Source organism: Prionailurus viverrinus, chromosome C2 (genome assembly GCF_022837055.1).
Source record: "Prionailurus viverrinus isolate Anna chromosome C2, UM_Priviv_1.0, whole genome shotgun sequence".
NCBI lineage: Eukaryota > Metazoa > Chordata > Mammalia > Carnivora > Felidae > Prionailurus > Prionailurus viverrinus.
This window is the reverse complement of record NC_062569.1, coordinates 110,270,963-110,291,562: the sequence shown is the minus strand read 5'-3', so window position 1 is coordinate 110,291,562 and position 20,600 is coordinate 110,270,963. Positions and strand designations below refer to the sequence as shown.

At 41.5% G+C, this 20,600-nt stretch overlaps 1 protein-coding gene across 2 annotated transcripts; it reads left to right on the top strand.

Annotated features, from left to right (window-relative positions):
* The first annotated feature begins 3,724 nt into the window (after window positions 1-3,724).
* On the top strand, window positions 3,725-15,175 carry NFKBIZ (NFKB inhibitor zeta). 2 transcript variants are annotated; one of them, XM_047875931.1, is made up of 12 exons: window positions 3,725-4,147; window positions 6,394-6,533; window positions 7,014-7,044; window positions 7,164-7,267; window positions 7,358-8,127; window positions 8,820-8,925; window positions 9,314-9,460; window positions 9,648-9,711; window positions 9,997-10,166; window positions 11,028-11,138; window positions 11,266-11,433; window positions 13,760-15,175. In XM_047875931.1, exons 1-12 carry the CDS (start codon window positions 3,859-3,861, stop codon window positions 13,811-13,813), a joined length of 2,154 nt encoding a protein of 717 aa, XP_047731887.1. In that variant the 5' UTR covers window positions 3,725-3,858; the 3' UTR covers window positions 13,814-15,175. The 2 variants fall into 2 exon arrangements, with proteins under 2 accessions (XP_047731887.1, XP_047731886.1); XM_047875930.1 differs by lacking the exon at window positions 13,760-15,175 and having other exon boundaries at window positions 11,266-13,074.
* Window positions 15,176-20,600: the final 5,425 nt, after the last annotated feature.

Genomic DNA, 20,600 nt, shown 5'->3' with positions numbered 1-20,600 from the left:
ACAAGTTCATTACATCTACATTAAAAAATTGAATACCTTTTTTAAAACTTTGAATGATTGACCTCAATATGGTGTTACAACTTAACCAGCACCATAATACTATTAAGAAATGTTCTATCGTATAAGATACAATAAGGTGAATAGTTAACATTTATAAAGCCAAGGAAAACATCATATTTTTATTTCTTTTAATCATTTAAAAAATGTTTTATTATTTATTTTTGAAAGAGAGAGAGAGAGAGAGAGAGAGAGAGAGAGAGCAAGCTGGGGAGGGGCAGAGAGAGGAACACCCAGAATCTGAAGCAGGCTCCAGGCTCTGAGCTGTCAGCTCAGACCCTGAACTCATGAATCGTGAGATCATGACCTGAGCCAAAGTTGGATGCTTAACTGACTCAACCATCCAGGTCCCCCATATTTTTATTTCTTATTTATAGTTTCTTCCAGTTGCTTTAGAGATTTCTCTTTCCATGAGTCAGGGGTCTCTCTGTCATTTTCATCTTTTTTTTTTTTTTTTTTTGTAACTTTAGATGTTAGAGTATCTGAACCTTGAGGAAATGTGTCTTGTGATATCCCTTTTTATTTTATTTTTTCATTTTATTTTTTTTAATTAATTATTGTTATTTATTTTTTTAATGTTTATTTTTGAGAGAGAGAGAGAGAGGGGGAGGGGTAGAGAGAGAGAGTGGGAGATCAGGGTCTAGAGTCAAACAGATGAAGATTTTAATCTCTTCACCAATGATGAGCAGTGTGACCTTGGGCAAATTCTCAAGGCTTCATTTTTTGAATATAGTTTCTGTGGTCAGGAATCTGAGAGTGCCTTTGGGGGAGTTCTAGTTTAGGGCTGCTCCTAAGACCACAGTCAAGATGTTGGTCAGCGCAGTCATCTGAAGGCCTGATATGTTGTGGAGGCTCCCTCATATAGCTGGCCAGTTGGTGCTGGCTGTTGGCCTCAGTGGACTTTTCCAGAGAGTCCTCATAACATGGTAGCTCTCTCTCAGAGAGTTAACGTTCTATCACATTTGGTTAGAACAATGGTAGTGTCATATCATTCAACCAAATTGATAGACCATATTGAATTTATATTTCAACATGTAAATGAAGCAAAGTATATTCAAATTTTCTTTTTGTAGTAACATTAACAAACTACCATTCTTGACTCTGTGTGGGAGGGCATTGGGCACTGGGGCTTGTGGTCTTCTCAGACAGTATGCTCGCTTTGACATTTTATAGAAAACTTTGAATGTTTATTCTGAAACATTAGTCTTTCACTGATCATATTTATTTATGAGTTCTCCAGAGGCTATGATTTTGAGCTTAGATTTTTATATACCAAGTGAAACCAGAAGTAATTTTAGGGGAGAATTAGTTTTGTAAAAAAAAAAAAAAATTGTGCATGAATTTGTTTGAATGGACATTTAAGGCCTTTATTATACATAAAATATGTTAGTAGGGTGAAAAAAAAATCCAAATAGATTTTATTGAGAAAGCCTAACATCTTATTTGGAGCATCCTTTAAGTGATTTTGGTTTCTGGAGGACTGCGTTTACTGGAGTCTTTTATTCCCTGCAGATACAAAAGAATTGTTTCCTTTTTATTTTTATTTTTATTTTTTTAGAAGTTACCAAAACCAAAGACTGGGAGAAGGGAAAGGCAGCAAGTTTTGGGGACAATACAACACTTGTGAGAAACAAGTTGACTATGTACTTTGAAACTCCCATCAGGGTCTTCTAACACCTATTAATACTGAGTAACAATTCAAGCTCATTGCATCCCTCTTCCCTCCTGGAATTCTAACTTTGCTTCTGCTGATTTGCTTGTGATCTGAAGCTGGCATCCCTGTTCACCTGGTCATCTGGCCCCAAACCACACCTGACTGGGGACCCCTTCACTGCTGCCCATATCTAGCTGGTCCGGACCTGTGCATTCTGTCTGAACAGTGCTGCCCAGCCCTTTCTTTCCATTTACTTTCCTCTTCCTCATTGCCTCTGAACCAGGGTCAGCTCAGTTCAGTCCTGGATGCAGTAGTTCCTAAGGGCCTCTGGACTCCTCAGTCTTACCGCATCTAGGCTGCTTCTAGGTTAATTTTGCCTGCCCAGATTCTTCCATGTTCACTCAGTGTTTATTAAAGACTCAGCGTCTCAACCAGCCACTGGAGGTGCTCCACCCAAAGGCACCAAGTTACCTGTTACATTTATGTTATCACCTTTGCTTTGACTACCTTAAAAAGGGACTGTAGGCTTTTATCTGACTCTTCCTCATTTTTTTTTTGGTCATGCTGTTCCATCTTCCTATAAATCATTTTGGTTGAAATCCCACCCATCCTTCAGGGCCTGTCTCAAATGCCCTCTCCTTTGCAAAGATTTTCCTCATGACCTTTTTTTTCTCCACCATGTTTTGTCTTTCTTTTTAGGACACTCATTGAACTTTGTATCCATCATGATGTTTAATCATAATTGGTTTCTTTTAATATAGCACGTGTGTGCCTACCTTATCATTTCTACAAGATTACAATGTACTTGAAAGAAGGGACATACTCATTCATTTTTTTTTTTCCTGCAAACTCCTAAGACTTCAATAAAAATTGTGTAAATCCATTTTTTTTTTTTTTTTTTAAGTACTCAGGGCGCCTGGGTGGCTCAGTCAGTTGAGTGTCCGACTTTGGCTGGGGTCATGATCTTGCAGTCCGTGAGTTCGGGCCCGCAACGGGCTCTATGCTGACAGCTCAGAGCCTGGAGCCTGCTTCGGATTCTGTGTCTCCCTAGCTCTCCACTCCACCCTCCTCCGCCCCCCCCAAGTCTGTCTGTCTGTCTCTCTCTCAAAAATAAATGAACACTAAAAATAAATAAATAGTACTTAAGCTAAGAAACAGCAAAATTCCTGTTTATCAGATAAAATGTAAAATTATGCAGAAAGAAAAAAATTATATATACATGAATACAAACATATACATGTATGTACATTCGTCATTTTGCGAAGTTCTGAACCAGAGAGGGGTATAAGGCACTGTTTTTTATTACTGGGCTGTGCCAAAAAAAAAAAAAAAAAAAAAAAAAAAAGTAGTAGTCCAGATTATAATTTGAGGACAGAAAAATGGCTTCAACATCTATCTCAGTGGGTGCCAAAGGTAAACACTTTGGCAAACGTTAAGTTCCGAGGACCAAAGCTGCTCTGAGGCACTGGAGGAGCCAGGCCTTTAGGAATCTTCCAGAGACGCCTTAAATGGAGCTGGCGGGAAGCTCGCCGCGCCAGGGCGGGCGGAGGAGTGCGGAACGTGCAGCTTCCAGGATTTCCTCCTCCCCGGGAACCGGGCCGACCTGTTCCCGCCGCTGCCTTCCCGCCTCCACCGCTCCCTCTGCAGGCCCAGGGCCCCCACGCCGCGCGCCTTCTTCCCCGGCGCCCGGCCCGGCCCGGCTTCTCTCGGCCGGCGGCTGGGGCCGGGGTCCCGGTCCGGGAGGCGGGAGGTGGGAGACCGCGTTCGCTCGGGGTTTCCAGGTGAAGGGGGAGAAAACAGCCGGTCAGTCGAGGCGGAGCTGGGCGGGCGGGGCGAGGGCGGAGGGCACATTGCTTCATCCTGTACATTTTACTGGAAACGGGGCGCATCCGGAGGAGGGGCTGGGAGGCGGCCCCGACGCCGCCAATGGCCCGGCACGGCTCGGGGGAGGCAGGCGAGGCTGCGATCCTCCCCCTCCAGCTCCTGGAGGCCGGTTAAATACCGGGCAGTCCCGGGCCGCGCCCGTGCCCGCGCCATCCCCCTGCCGGCAGGTCCCCGAGCCCGTCAGAGCCACAGCCGGGAGGCAGTCGTGCGCAGCGAGCGGGTGGCGCAGGAGTCTGGGGTCCCCGAGCGCCCAGCCCGGGAGCATGATCGTGGACAAGCTGCTGGACGACAGCCGCGGCGGAGAGGGGTTGCTGGACGCGGCCGGCGACGGTGGCCTCATGACCAGCCCGCTGAACCTGGCCTACTTCTACGGCGCATCGCCCCCGGCCGCGGCCCCGGGCGCCTGCGACGCCATCTGCTCGTCGTCGGGGCCCTCCGCGCCCGGCTCGCCCGGCTCGGACTCCTCCGACTTCTCCTCCGCCTCGTCCGTGTCCTCCTGCGGGGCCGTGGAGTCCCGGCCGAGAGGTGGCGCGCGCGCCGAGCGGCTGCAAGGTACCTACCCGCCCCGGCGGGCGCGGCCTCAGCGCCCCCAGCACCCAGGTCTCCGGGCGGCCCACACGCTGGGAGGGGAGGGTCCGAACTGCCGAGGTGCGAAGTACCTGGACCGGGAGTTAGGTGGCCTCTGCGCCTCCCTTAGCGGCAGTATATAACCACACTGTCATCATATGTTAGGCGATTACTGGAAGACTTGCTCTGTGCCAGGGCAGTTGGTAGAACTGGATGCCCTTTGACCGTCGGTAAAATCCCGGAGCCACATCCCGCTGGCCTGGTAGCTCACAGCGCCTCTGAGAGCAGAGCTCTGACTTCTGAGGGTGGCGATGAATCACTTTAGATTTTCTCTCACTCTTATTTTTTCTTTTCTCCTTCTTCTTCTTCAAGCTTTACTAAACTGTAAATTCACATACTGGTGGCGAGTTTTTGGATCTGATGTAGGTATAACGTGGGGTTCCCAATGAGGTTTGAGTGCTGTGTTTATGGTCGACTTATTTTTTCCTAAGTATTTGTGGAAATTTTAAGTAAAAAGGATTTTATATTTAAGAAAGGAAACTGATATTAACAAGATGTGAGGTGAAACTGGACTAAAAACCAGCTCACATTATGACTTTAGTGTGTGATGTTTTCGAGTTTCGGAAGTCTACCCTGAATTTCTGCGGTCTTGTTTTTCTGTGTGCTTTAGAATGGTTAAGCTAAACCTAGCCGGCGTGGGGATAATGTTTCCTTCTGCTGTGAATTGGTTAGTTTCTTTTCTTAAAGAGCCGAGTTGCATAACTTGGGGGGAAACAGGATGGCACTGTGGGCAGACTAAAGAAAGTCTAGATAATCTCAAGTGTTATAAAGTCTAATCAGCATGATTTTAAAGAACATTCTTGTTCAGGTGTGTTCCCTACTGCTAGCCACTTCTGTTTTGGTTGTCTTTTATTATAAAAAGTGAGTTTTCATTTTCACTTAAAAAGTAATTTAAGCCACTTGATTTCATAAGGTGCTCTCCGTATTTTAAATGTATGTATGTTTTAGCAGATGCAAAGTGTGTGTGTGTGTGTGTGTGTGTGCGTGCGTGTGTGTGCGTGTGCGTGTATTCAAGCCTTTTCTCTCACATTTGGCCTTCATTTCTCTGAAACTGTTTTGTTCGTTCCTTGGTTTACCACATAGACATAGGGGATTTCTGAAACTGAATTTTTCTCCCTGTGACGTTGAGTTATTAACTACTGTCATTCCAGAGAAATGCTGTTAGATCCTGACAAGGTTTTCCTAAACTTAAACATAAAATCCACCCATTCTTTAATTTGCCCTACCATTGAGTGGGTTTTTGATATGTCTATGTCTATTCAAATTAGGCATGGTTTCTTGTCCCATCTTCTAACTGTTTCCTACTCAACTGAGTGGCTCAATTATTCATTTCCTGACTTCTTCCATGTTTTCTTTGTGTTCAACTCATCCCAAGAGATTATGACATAGTAGTGGTCAGAAGTGGAATGCTGTACTCATAGACTACATTTTAAAGTATATCTTAAAATTTAAATATGGAAAGCCTAAGAAACAAATCTAAGACATTGGTTTTTTTATTTTTTTATGTTTATTTTTTTTTAATTTTATGTTTTTAAATTTACATCCAAATTAGTTAGCATATAGTGCAACAGTGATTTCAGGAGTAGATTCCTTAATGCCCCTTACCCATTTGGCCCATCCCCCCTCTGAGACATTGTTAATTGTTAGACCTTGGCACATTGAGATCTTTGGAGGAAGTTTGTTTTGTGCTTTCTTAGGTGAGTGGAATTATTAGACTTTTTAAATTTATGTGTGGATATAAAGCCTTTGTTTTGAAGAAGCTGAAAATCCATCATTTATTCCTTGCTTCCCCACGGTTTTTCCAAAGTTAAGAATAATTACAGATTTATGAGAGGGTGGCAAAATCTGTGATTGTGTCTCTTGGGTGAATGGGGCTGAAAGATGAAGAAGCTTAATTTGGGTTTATCTGTTGGCGCCAGGGGCCCCTGAAACTACAGTTCTTTGAGCTTTATTTTCGTAGGGTGCCTGGGGGAGAAAGGTATTAGGAAATGAAGAACGCTTAGGTAGGGCTGGGGACTGACATGTAAGGCCATTGACCAGAGTGAGTTGGAGAGGCTTTGCAATCTGTTTGTTGGGGACTTCATACATTAGATGGCTATGCTTTTGAGATTGTCAAGATATGTGTCTGTAAACAGATTTAATTGGCATATATTTTGTTTTCTTTTGAACAGTTGAGCCCCATATGGGGGTTGGAAGGCAGCAGAGAGGACCCTTTCAAGGTGTTCGTGTGAAGAACTCAGTGAAGGAACTCCTGTTGCATATCCGAAGTCATAAACAGAAGGCTTCTGGCCAAGCTGTGGATGATTTTAAGGTGGTACCTCTTTTTTGTTTTGGGTTGAGGCAGGGAGGTTATTCTGTCAGGGTAGTTATTATTCTCTTCTGACCTGGGTCCAGTAGATCTTTTGTAGACCACACCAGAGTCATAGGATAGAGGGTGCATTGGTCTCTGTCTGCTGTATTCCTGTCACTTAGGCCGGTACTGGGCACACAAGAGAAATTTAATGAATGAATAAATGAAGGCAACTTGGGGGCAAAGAATCAACTGAAATGGAAAAGTTTGACTAGAAGGGGAAAACTCTAATGGGCTTATTAATTTTGTCTTGACCTCAGTTGAACTAAGGTGAAAGGGAAAATGGGGAAAGAAAATTAAGATAGAAAATAAATATTGCTAGGATAACTGTCAGATTTATGGTGAGCTGTAAAGAGTGGTAAAGTTAAGTCTGCTTATTGATGTTTATTAAGCAGGAAACCATTTGATATGCAGTAAATTAGAAATTCTTTTTCTTTATAGACCCAAAGTGTGAACAGAGAGCAATTCACAGGTAAGAGTTCGTCCTATTCGTAATATGGGGGGCTTTAGAGTAAAATAATGTAGTGTGATTATGGGTAAAATTTAGAAAATAATGTGATCACAGATTCCATATTCCTTTCTTGGGTATAGAATTGAAGAACACAGTGTCATATAGTGGAAAAAGGAAAGGACCTGATTCATTGTCTGATGGACCAGTTTGCAAAAGGCCAGCTTTATTACATACCCAGTTTTTGGTAAACTATTTTCCTCTGAATACCTTTGAAAATTTTTCCTGGCATAATTTTGAAAGAGAGTCTGCAACTTAACTTTATCTTCTTTTCCAGACACCACCTCAAACACCAACACCCGCAGAGAGCATGGAAGATGCTCATCACAGTGAATCCAAACAGGACAGCAGTGCTGATCTGCTTCAGAACATAATCAACATTAAGAATGAATGCAGCCCGGTTTCCCTGAATACTGTCCAAGTTAGTTGGATGAGCCCTGTGGTGGTCCCTCAGGGCTCTCCCCAAGAACAGTGTCAGGACTTCCACAGAGGGCAGGTCTTCTCGCCACCTCAGAAACACCAACCATTCCAAGTCAGCAGCTCCCCACACATGGTGGATCAGACGTCCCTGTACCAGTATTCTCCACAGAGCCAGAACTTGCAGCCACAGCACTACACCCACAACCCAACTCTGGAATACAGTCCTTATTCCAGAACGTCCCAGTCCCCCAATTATGAACCGAACCTCTTTGATGGTCAAGAACCACAGTTCTGCCCAGATCAAAGTTTTGCATCCCTTCTGAGTAGTCAGGAATCTGAGAATATTGCTGTTCCCATTCAGAATACCCCCAGTGTTCAGCAACAGAATGACGCACACCTGCAGAACTTCAACATGATGCCACATGGCGCCTGTGAGGCCATGATGGGGCATGACGCAGGCTCTACCCCTTTAGGCACTTCACTGCCATTCCCAAACATCATCGGAAATCCAATGAACACCACACAGTTAGGGAAGTCATTTTTCCAGTGGCAAGTAGAACAGGAAGAAAGCAAATTGGCAAATATCTCTCAAGATCAGTTTCTTTCAAAGGATGCAGATGGTGACACGTGAGTATCCTTTTCTCTCATGTACCTAATTTGGTAAACCATACTTGTTAGAAGTAGTGGGCACAGAATTTCTCTAGGGCACACCAAGCCAGACCCTAGTAAGTGGCTAATTGGGATGATTAGAGTAGGTAGAAATTGCTGTTCAGTGACAGCTAATATTTTAAGCGTTTTCCTTTCTTTTCCCTTCTGGCTGAATAGATTACTTGTTTATGTGTCTTCTTTGAATAATAAGTTTTGAAAGCCCAGGATAGATTGTGTCTATGGAGCAAAAACAGGTCATGATTAGTTGCTCATGATCAATTGTGAGTTGACTTGTAGAATGAATCGTAATCTGTCATGACATCTTTGTGGCCGTGGGCAATTTATTTAACCTCTCTGTGCCTGAGTCTTGACATGTAAAAGGAAAAGACCTCCCTCATAGGGTTTGTAGGAATATTAAAGATAATCGATTTAAAGTGATCAGCATGGTGCTTGGCATTCTAACTATTTCTGGTAGCTTAACACATCCTTTTGCACCTCAGATGTATTATCAACCTAGCAGAAAAGACAAATTATGCTCTACGGTGTGTCATTTGAGTGCACCAACATGTCAAGAAGGGGACTAAAGGAGGAATTTTTATTTTTATTTTATTTTTTTAAGAATGAACTTAGTGAAGTCAGAAGTAATTCTCTTTTCCTCTCATGTTTCCCAGGTTCCTCCATATTGCCGTCGCCCAAGGGAGAAGGGCACTTTCCTATGTCCTCGCAAGAAAGATGAATGCGCTTCATATGTTGGATATTAAAGAGCACAATGGACAGGTGAGGATCTTGACAGAGTGAGATGGCAGAGATGTGGTCACGGTGAAGAGAACAATAGCCAGTCTCATATTTATGTGTCCATCATTTTAGAGCTGCAGACCAAGAGAGTTCAGTTAATACTAACTTTGAGATGTTGACTCTGCCACCATCAACCTTCAAGTTATTAACGTTAACTTTGTAGTTATTTGACCAAAGATTAACTAGGTGTAATAAAGGCACGCCCTAAGCTTATTCTAGTTTCCTTGTGTTACAGTATTTTATTGCTTCTTAATAAGATTTATTTTCTCTATGTGGGGTTTTCCCCTCAGTCTTAGTTTATGTTCGTATTCCTTGTCAGGACAGTGTTATGTATTTTTAAAAGATCTTTTTTCCCTCTGAATGTCCACAGAGCGCCTTTCAGGTGGCAGTGGCTGCCAATCAGCATCTCATTGTGCAGGACCTGGTGAACCTTGGGGCCCAGGTGAACACAACCGACTGCTGGGGAAGAACCCCTCTGCATGTCTGTGCTGAGAAAGGTCACTCTCAGGTGCTTCAGGTAGGAGGCTGCTTCTGCTATCACAGGGCCACAGAGGTAGGGCTTGGATAGTAGAAGTCAGATGTAGGTTGCCTGTTGCGAGAATGTATATTTTTAGTTGACCTACTCATTCCTTGGGGTTACTAATAGGATAAGTATTTGTGTAACTTGTCTTTTGCTCACATGTGTCTGTCTTTAAATTTGGCAGGCAATTCAGAAGGGAGCAGTGAAGAGCAATCAGTTTTTGGATCTTGAGGCAACTAACTATGATGGTAAGCGACAGAAATGTTATTGGATGAAAAGCCATGTAGAGAGTGGAACTCGCCAGTTCCAGGGGTATTAAGTTTTATTCCAAGAAGGAAGGGAGGTGATTAAAGCTAAAATATTCTATAGATAAAATTAGCACCAAGAATCTTCAGATTGCCTTACTAGTTCTTGGGGAGCCTACTTCTAGGTCATGTTGGAGGCTGTCCTAACTGTAATTGTCCAGGTCTGTAATTGTAGAAGAACTGAAATACTTGATGGATGCTTGACCACTGCTTTATTATACTTTTTAGGCCTGACTCCTTTACACTGTGCGGTTGTGGCCCACAATGCAGTGGTGCATGAACTGCAGAGAAATCAACAGCCCCATTCACCTGAAGTTCAGGAGCTTTTGCTGAAGAATAAGAGTCTGGTTGACACCATTAAATGTCTGATTCAAATGGGAGCAGCAGTGGAAGCAAAGGTAAATCTCATTAGAGTTTGGAGATGGAATAGGGAAGAAAAGTGGTTAGAGCAAAAGACCTTATTTCTGAAGTATAAATTAAAACTTTTTCCCGTTTTTCAATTAATGGGGTGAATAGCAATGCCTATGGATAGTTAAGAAGCTTAGATTTTAAAATCATCAGCTTTTTCGATTTGCTTTTAATCTGTAGATTATCATTCAAAAGATCACTGAGCTGTGAAATAAATTAGTCTTTGTTTAAAAGGAAAAGAAAATGCTTGAAATTGGTATTGTCATTTTGGCTTCCATTTTCATATACTAATAATAAGGGTGATGTGCTTTTGTAAGGGTTGCTTTATTGTTGTAGGACCTGGACTTAATCTTCTGTTTTTTAAACTGGAAAATATTTTATTCTCTTTAAATTTGAGGCTTATTTGCTGAGTATCTCCTATGTACAAGGCACTGAGTTGGGAGCTCTGGGGGAAAAATACTTAATACCTTGGGAAGTGGAAGAGGTGAGAACTGCAGCTAATAAGTCTACACAGGGTGGCCACCAAATCTGGAAACACAAGGGAATACATAGTAAATATTTTATTGTATTGTATTACAGCACATGGTAAAATAGTATCATCTGTGTTTCTATATTTTATGGCCACCCTGTATGTGAGAGCAGACTGTGATCAGGGCATATAGGCAAATTGATGGGGGAATTTAGGAGGAATAAGATTTCATTTAGTCTGGGATGAAGGAAGGCTTTGCGGAGAAGACAGCATTCACAGTGAATCACTAAGGGTGAGTCAGACATTTGTGAGCCTGGGTGAAAAGCATATCTAAAAGCGGTGTCTGGATGTTCATTTTCTTTCCCCTCTTGCCTTTGTTAAGGATCGTAAAAGTGGTCGCACAGCCTTGCATTTGGCAGCTGAAGAAGCAAACTTGGAACTCATTCGCCTTTTTCTGGAGCTGCCCAGTTGCCTGTCTTTTGTGAATGCGAAGGTACTTCTAGAAAGCCTCAGTAACTGCACTAGACATGGAATGACCTTTGCATCTTCTTCAGGCTGTTGAGCGGCTTTCATGAAAACCTCCCTTTCTGATAGGTGTCATTTTATCTTTTTGTCTTTAGGCTTACAATGGAAACACTGCCCTCCATGTTGCTGCTAGCCTTCAGTATCGGGTGACACAGTTGGATGCGGTCCGCCTGTTGATGAGGAAGGGAGCAGACCCAAGTACTCGGAACTTGGAGAATGAACAGCCAGTGCATTTGGTTCCTGATGGCCCTGTGGGGGAACAGGTGGGAGCTACAGAAGGGGCACTTAGTCTGAAACATAAAGGAAGATGCGGTTGTGCTGGGCAGAGGCGAGTTGGTGCTCTTAGGGCAGGCTCTGTCAGTGTCTGCGTCTCCCAGTGCCTTTGGTAGCAACTTTGGGGTCCATTGCTTTGTTTCTAAAGGAAGAGGAAGAAATTTGGGGGTTATCCATGGCCTCAAAATGGTCAAAAGTCATATTGTCTTCTCTTCTGTAACACAGAGTTAGGTGTAGAGTCAGTCAGAGTGGTTTGAGGTTTTGGAAGCTGATGAAAGAGGAGGTGCCAGAGCTCCTGCAGACATTGAGGAAAGAGAGTCTTAGTTTTGGTGAGTGATGGGCCTTCAGACTGTGGGTATGAAATGAGTCAGTCCCTGTAGAGTGTTCAGAATAGCCCAGGGACATAGTGAGTGGTCAGTAAACATTGGCCATTACAGTTATTTCTATCTACTAACTGATACTAAATAGGAAATGGAAGGTTGTTTATGTAATTCAGAATCTAGAAATACTTTAAACACAGTTATGCTTTATTTCTATGGTGATACATTATCTTTGGAGATTGAAGAGTTTCCCATGACTCAACTTCTCTTGATAATAAGAACTGAATCTTTTCAGAACTTAAGATACATATATATATATTTTAAAGTTTATTTATTTATTTTGAGAGTGAGAGCGAGGGGGGTTGGGGCATAGAGGGGGGTGAAGAGAGAGTCCCAAACAGGCTCCAAATTGTCAGTGCAGAGCCCGATGCAGGGCCCCATCTCACTGTGCGTGAGATCATGACCTGAGCCGAAATCAAGAGTCGAACATTTAACCGACTGAGCCACCCATGTGCCCTAGAACTTAAGATATTTTTGATGGAAATCTTCCCCTGGGGTAAATGAGGGTAACTGTGGCTACGGGCAGGTCATTACAAACTTTGATAATCACAAAATAAAACATATGGAATGCAATTTAGCCTTTTCTTTGATTCATAGCCCTCATTATGACCATAATGTTACAGGACTACAAATGCTATGCAATGTTACAGCATCTACAAATGCTATTTGTAGAGCTCTTGGTAACTTAAAGTGAATTTCTTAATAATTTGTGAAGAGTTTTCATGTATGTTATACCACTTCATAGTTACAAAAACTTTGCAGTGTAAAGGTTCAGCTGAGAAAATGGGGACTCAGAGATCCCACAGACAGGAATCCTCATTGACTAGTAAATGGCAGAGGCTTAAAGCCCAGTGTTTGCCTCTACTTCACTATATGTGGTATGCAGTCATACAGCGATGTTTGTCAGACTGGTGTGTAAATTTAATCACTAGGCATACATTATGCACAGATGCTTTAATTGGATATCATGGCGGCTATTCTCATTTGAAGGGTATTTGAAGATTGACTTGTGTGTGTATGAAGTGGGTTCTGTGTTCTTGTTAGTTCAAGCTGGTTTCAAAATAGGTGAGATACTGTAATATACCATTGTTACTGCCTTGTATTAAATGTTCTCACAAATAGCAGTATTAGAGACTAGGAAAGGATTATATAGGTCTTATTTAAGCTGTTGGAGATTTTCAACTTTAAGTAGTTTTTTTCTTTTTAATATTTACTTATATTTGAGAGAGAGAGTGAGAGAGCGAGCACACTAATGCGTGGGAGGGGGGGTGGGCAGAGAAATGGAGACAGAACCTGAAGCAGGCTCCAGGCTCTGAGCTGTCAGCCCAAAGCCCAACACAGGGCTCGAACCCACGAACCATGAGATCACAACCTGAGTTGAAGTCGGATGCTTAACTGATTGAGCCACCCAGGTGCCCCTCAACATTAGGTAGTTTTTATTTATTTATTTATTTATTTAAAATTTTTTAACGTTTATTTATTTTTGAGACAGAGAGAGACAGAGCATGAATGGGGGAGGGTCAGAGAGAGGGAGACACAGAATCCGAAACAGGCTCCAGGCTTTGAGCTGTCAGCACAGAGCCCGACACGGGGCTTGAACTCACGGACCGTGAGATCATGACCTGAGCCGAAGTCGGCCGCTTAACCGACTGAGCCACCCAGGCGCCCCAACATTAGGTAGTTTTAATGGAGATGCTTTACTCTCTTGCACTCAAAGATCATTATAGATCTGTGATAAGTCTTGAAAGGAGTTATAGTAGTATTTTTAAAGTCACCTTAAAGTCTCCACACGTATTGTTTCATATTTCTTCATATGTTTATTACAAGTTGACGTGAACGGTTTAGAGGATGTGAAAAAAGAGTGAAACTCTGAAGGAAATACGGTACTTTGACCATAAAAAGTAAAGCTCACCAATCCTGTTAATTTCTCTTCCAGATCCGACGTATCCTGAAGGGAAAGTCCATTCAGCAGAGAGCTCCACCGTATTAGCTCCATTGACGTGGAGCCTCGTCGGCAACACTCACTGTCAGTTAGGCAGTCCTAATGTATCTGTACATAGACCATTTGCCCTGTATTGGCAAATGTAAGTTGTTTCTAGGAAACAAACATATTTAGTTCACTATTATATAGTGGGTTATATTAAAGGAAAAGAAGAAAAATATCTAATTCCTTTCGGCAGATTTTAATATTTCACACCCAGGTATCTGGGATCTACACATCTGAATTTAATCTTGAGTGGTAAAATTGACTTTAATTAACAGTCGTTTTCGGGTAGGACAAGGCTTTGATTTGTGGCATCAGGCCTTGCTCGTGTAGCTATTGCCAGTTTAAGAGTAGGTCAATTGTAAATGTTTTTTTAAGGAAAATGAAAGCATTTGAAAGGGAAAAAATAAATCTGTTTGTCGTGTTGAGGCTTCATTTGGCCTAACGCAGTACCTGATGGCCGTTATTGGTGTTGGAAAGTGTCTAGGTGCTGGACTAGATGAATTGTACCACGGTTAAAATTTGATCTTTGCAAATTGTATATAGTTGTTGTTTTTGTCTTTTGAAGTATTTGTACATATTTGGCCATTGACATGGCCACATTTGAAATGTGTAAATCAACAAAGTAGAAAAGAACAAGTGAATTGTCACTATTTAAAAAAATTATACATGTTCCAAAGAGCTGTGTCATCATCATCTGTCTACCATCTCTGTAGATGAAGCAGATGGAGAGTCGTTCCCCTCCTGGCTGACAGAGCTCTGTTTGAATTGTAAATATGCTTTTACTCATGCATTGAGATGAAACACATTATTTGTAATGAATTGCATGCTCTTGAGGAGGACACCTCTTTATGGCTCACTTTCTAGGTTTTGTAATTTATTTGTTGGAATTTTGATACCTTTATTGGAACATCAAAAAGTCAACACTGAACCACGTCTTACTGGTTTTCTATTGTCAAATAATGTTAATACACTATGATGTTTTACATTACCATTCAGAAAAAAATGCCTTATATTTGAGTAACCTTGATTCTATTAATATTATTTTGCTTTTTACTCTTGCATACACCAAGGAATGTATTTGGCTTTGCACACACTAATTCACTGTAATAAATTTGATTCATTAAAAACCTTTTTTTTTTTTTTTTTTTTTAATGAGAAGTCCCACAAGCAACTGACTGACTAATCATCTTCATAGCTAAATCCTTTTAAAAAAGATAACCTTTGGATCGATCACATTGTTTGACCCAGTATGTCTTGTGGACAAAAGTTAGTTATAGTTATTTACTATCTGTAAATACAGCTGTATTATGAACTCATGGAAAAACTCATGCATGGATTTAAATAAACATTAATTCAGTAATACCATTCATCTTAAGGATGTGTATTTTCTTTTTCTAGGCCCTTATTTATATTTCCCTAGGCTGAAAAAGTGCTATTAATTACTAATCTAAATAGCTTTAAATTATTAATATATTAATTAAAATATAAAATTTATAAAGTAGCAATAAAATATATTAAATATTACAAAACTAATATTTATCAATGTTTTAATAATATATTAATGATTATATTAAATATTAATATATTTCAATTTGGCTTTTTTTGAGAACATGATTCCTAAAGGTATATATGATTTAACATAAAAAGATTGTTTGCCAAGTTCATAGAGGCTTATTGGGTTCTGAAAATATCATGAAACCTTAATAGTTACTGTTGATCATTTAGAAATTATGTACCAGAAAGCTAATTCTTATGTTTGTGACTTTAGTTTTCATACTGTATTTTCTGGGAACAGTGAGCATAGGGAAAACAGTTTGGATATTAACAGAATCATCCTGAGAGATACCAGCCTGGGAAGATCAGTAAACCGTGTCCTTCTCATTCCCAACATGCCATTTTGACGTGTGAGAACAAACATACCAACATCTGCCAGTGTCAGTTATTCTGCACTTATTCTACTCTTATAACCTCTTTTGAGAATCTGCTAGAAGCTATGAATCCTTTCCCTGGAAAAATGCACCTATGCATATATATGCAAATTCTGCATACAGTATCAGGGACTTTACAGATACTAGGAGTCCATGGCTCACGTTAGGAATCTACTGTCGGTCATTTATTTCTGTAAATGTAGGTCTGTAGGTGAAATATTTCTGTAGGTCAATATAATTTGTCTTCTTTCATTGCATTGTAATGCAACCTGATAACTAGAACAGTAGAACCGATACACCCCTGTGAAACAGATATACAGTGAGCTTTTTTCAAGTGAGCTTAACTCTTCTCTTAATCCCAAGTTCTCTCATAATTAGTTGATTGAACCAGTGCTTAGCAAGCATATGACTTGCGTGTCTGTGTGCATGCACGTGCAAAGTGCAAAGCTGTATAATGAACAATATGAGGCATTCAAAGACATAAAAAGGATATTTCTTAAGATGTATATGTGGCAGACAAGGCATGCACTTTGTTAGGTAACAAAAAGGGGGGAGGAATACTGATCCAGAAGAATTTATATCTCAAAGGGGAGAACAAGGGAGACTTCAAGTTAGAGCATTTGAGCTGTGCCTTCACAAGAGTTGATTTGGATGTTCATAGATGACGAGGAGGAGGGGTGGTAAAAGGGACAGAAACAGAAAATGATGTGAACCAAGGCAATTGTATTTCGGGGAAACCACCAGTGATTCAGTGTAGTTTTGTTAGTATCTGGATGGCCAATTTCATCTTGTGTTCTACCTCTTACTGGAAGCATTCTCATAAAGGGCATGTTGAGAAGCATCCTCAGGCCATCCAGGGGCTTGGCAGGAGAGGGTGCTGTGATTGATAACATACCTCTGCTGCAGAAGTATGTGGGGTGGCTCTTGATGGGATGTTGTTTTGAAGAATGAGCCCCACAGAAACCAAGACTTCATGCTCACTGCTGCAATCTCAGTGCCTGGCACATAGAAGGAGCTCATGAAAAGAATTGGTTAAATGAGTGAATGAATGTATGTAAATATTGGTTGGGATCATAATTCTGGGAAGAAGTAATGCCTCAAGCCAGAGTTCTATTATTAAGTAATAATGAACTAGTGACTTATAGTTTGGAACCTGACTCAGCCGTGTAATCTAATAATGACATCAATGAAACATTCACGAAAATGGGCATAGTTGTACTCTTTTTAAAATCAGGTGGTTCCTTTTGTAAAGGACTAACTCTAGGGGCGTCTGGGTGGCTCAGTTATTTAAGCATTCGACTACGGCTCAGGTCATGATCTCACAGCTTGGGAGTTCAAGCCCTGCTTCCAGCTCTGTGATGACAGCTCAGAGCCTGGAGCCCACTTCAGGTTCTGTGTCTCCCTCTCTCTCTGCTCCTCCCCTGCTCACACTCTGTCCCTCTCTCTCTGTCAAAAATAAATAATAAAACATTTTTAAAAATTTAAGAAAATGTAAAGGACTAACTCTAGTACCATAATTTTGGTATTTCACGAAGGATTCCCCTCAAAAGACCAAATTTTACAGATCTATTTGTTAATCAAATAAGTAACATTTAATTGTTTTTACTTAATCAGGAAAGAATTTCCTCAAACTCCTCTAACCTTTAATAAATGTCAACTTCTTAAACTCAGTACCACATCCATTTTATGATAATATCAGTTCTGTATTGAATGTGACCTTAGGGAGAAATCAACTTTATCCACTGGCTAAGTTCTCAATGGTTCCTCTGAGATCAGGCCTGGATATGAGGTTTCAGATTAGAGGTTTCAGATGAGACCAGACTACTGGGTTTTTGTTTTTTCTGGTAGTGCCCTGGATTTGCCCTTGAGAGGAGGGGAGTGGCCATCTTATTTATCATCAGATGTGATGAGTAGCATAGTATCTGACACGTGGTAGAGAGAAAATAAATACTTCCTCTTTTTTTGTTGTTGTTTGTTGTTGTTAAGTAGGCTCCACACCCAGTATGGAGCCCAATGCAGGGCTTGAACTCATGACCCTGAGATCAAGACCTGAGGTGAGATCAAGAGTCAGATGCTTAACTGATGACCCACCCAGGTGTCCAAGGAAGTAATTCTCAAGTTGAGTTTACTTTTACAGCTCTCTTTTTATTTATTTATTTTTTAATGTTTACTTTTTTTTTTTTACTTTTTTTTTTTTTTCAACGTTTATTTATTTTTGGGACAGAGAGAGACAGAGCATGAATGGGGGAGGGGCAGAGAGAGAGGGAGACACAGAATCGGAAACAAGCTCCAGGCTCTGAGCCATCAGCCCAGAGCCTGACGCGGGGCTCGAACTCCCGGACTGGGAGATCGTGACCTGGCTGAAGTCGGACGCTTAACCGACTGCGCCACCCAGGCGCCCCTAATGTTTACTTTTTTTGAGAGACAGAGAGAAAGAGAGTGGGAGCAGGGGAGGGACAGAGAGAGACCAAAACACAGAGTCTGAAGCAGGCTCCAGGCTCTGAGCTGTCAGCACAGAGCCCAACGTGGGGCATGGACTCCCAAGCTGTGAGATCATGACCTGAGCCAAAGTTGGACGCTTAACCAACTGAGCCACCCAGGCGCCTCTATAGCTCTCTTTTTAATTTTTATTTTCTCAGCATAGTTTATACTTCAATGTATAAATATTTTATTATTCACATGGAGTTTACACATTTTTAGTGCTGAAATACGTTCATACTTCAGCTTTATACCAACTCTGGTTTCAGCTGCTGAATGCCCAAGTTTCAAGGTTTTGGTCTTTGGTGTATATCAGCATCTTTTGTGAAGCTTATTAAATGTGCCAGTGCCTTGGCCCCACCCCAGACTTCCTGAGTCAGAATTTCCAGGGTTTTCAGGGTTCCTGGCAGGTATATGTGAAGATGATTTTAGTGCACAGTTTTAGTCTAAGTTATTTAGGAAATGCTGACTTTGGAGAGTACATGTGGCTGGGCAGTGGCCATATGGTGGTAACAGAATGGGCTCCTGGAATACCCGGGGGGATAAGGTAGCAAACTGATGAATGCCTGCTACGTGCCAGGCACGTTGAATCCCATGTCATAGAAACTGGCTTTGAAGTAGAGATCAGGAGTCATTGAACCTATCTTTTTTTTTTTTTTTTGCTTTCAGAAAACACTTTTCTAGGGTCATTTTGGTTTTTAATCCTCAGGTGCATTAGTTTCCTAAGACTATGTAACAAATTACCACAAACCTGGTGGTTGAAATTGAGAGAAATTTATTCTCTCACAGTTGTGGAGGCCAGAATTCTGAAATGAAGGTTTTGGCAGGACGACGCTTCCTCCAAAGGTTCTGGGGGAGAATCTGTCCTTGCCTGGTTCAGGTTCTGGCAGCTCTAGGCAGGCGTTCCTGGGCTGGTGGTGGCATCACTCCAGTCTCGGCCTCCATCTCACATGGCTTTCTCCTTCTGTGTGCCTCTTAAAGGACACTTGCCATTGGATTGAGGGCCCACTGGATAATCCAGCATGACTTCATCTTGAGATTCTTAACTACATGTACAAAGACCCTTCTTCCAAATGAGGTAATGTTCACAGGTTCTGAGGGTTAGGATGTGGACATGTCTTCTTGGGAGCCACCATTTAACCTACTACACCAGGGAAAGAGGCTTTGTAATCTTTTCTCCTATCATTATTCTTTTCACAAAATGATTAAGGTGAATACTTTTTGAGCAATCCTGTAGTCTTGTCTTCAGAATCTATGAGCATTTTTTATACAAAATTGACTTAATGGAGGATACATCATCTCCATTTCATTTATTAGCTGTAATACCTGGCATTGAGCAGGAGACTCATTTAACGTTGATAAACTTCAGTAGAAACGATAAAATCATTATTGATCTGTAATTTAAAAATTATTATAACGTTTGGGGCGCCTGGGTGGCTCAGTCAGTTAAGCGTCTGACTCTTGGTTTCGACTCAGGTCATGATCTCATGGTTTCAGGAGTTCGAGCCTCATGTCGGGCTCTGTGCTGGCAGTGAGGAGCTTGCTTGGGATTCTCTCTCTCCACCCCTCCCCCACTCACATTGTCTCTGTCTCTCTCAAATAAGTAAACTTAAAAAAATTATAATGGTTAAAATAACTTCAATTTTTTTTTGAAACTTACAGCAAAGCTTCTTTGATTATCATCAGTCATTCCATTCTCTGGTACACATGTGAAGAAATTTGCTACTCTTTACCTTGATCACACTACCTAGAGCTGCCCATGTAAAAAGCAACATGATCATAAATTACATGCCTTCATTTTTGACATCTGACCTTGTAATGATAAAATCAGGAAACCACAGACATTTGAAAGTGAAAGATCAACTCCAGGAAGTCCATGGTTTCAGACAATAAATACTGATCCACTTTGCCTAAATCCATTGCAATATAGTGTTTTAGGTCTAGATATTACTTTTTCAAGTGGCAGGATTCTGGTTATTTAATTGAAAGTACCTGGGTACCTCTTGGTACCTGAATGCAACATATGTCTCCTATTGGAACAGCTTAGCACCTTTGGGCTTGACAACAGGGACAGATCTAAGATTCTGAAATAATATTAGATTCCTTAGCTTAGTTGATTTGTAGCATACGTTTGAAATCACTGTTTATTTTCTCAGTTCGTGGGGTTTTAACGCACATGGCCTTTTCTCTGTATCTGCAGCCAAACAGTCTCTCCGCAGGTCTTCAGCTTCAGGTGCTTGTGTAAGAGTGTGGGCTGCTCCCTCAGTTGTCTCTCGTGGAAGGCCTCAGGGTCAGCTTCTCTGCAGGTGAACTGCTCGTTTCAGGGGCTTAGGGTTTGAGATTGAGCATTTTTCTCAGTGGGAATCTGCCCATTAAGGCCTGTC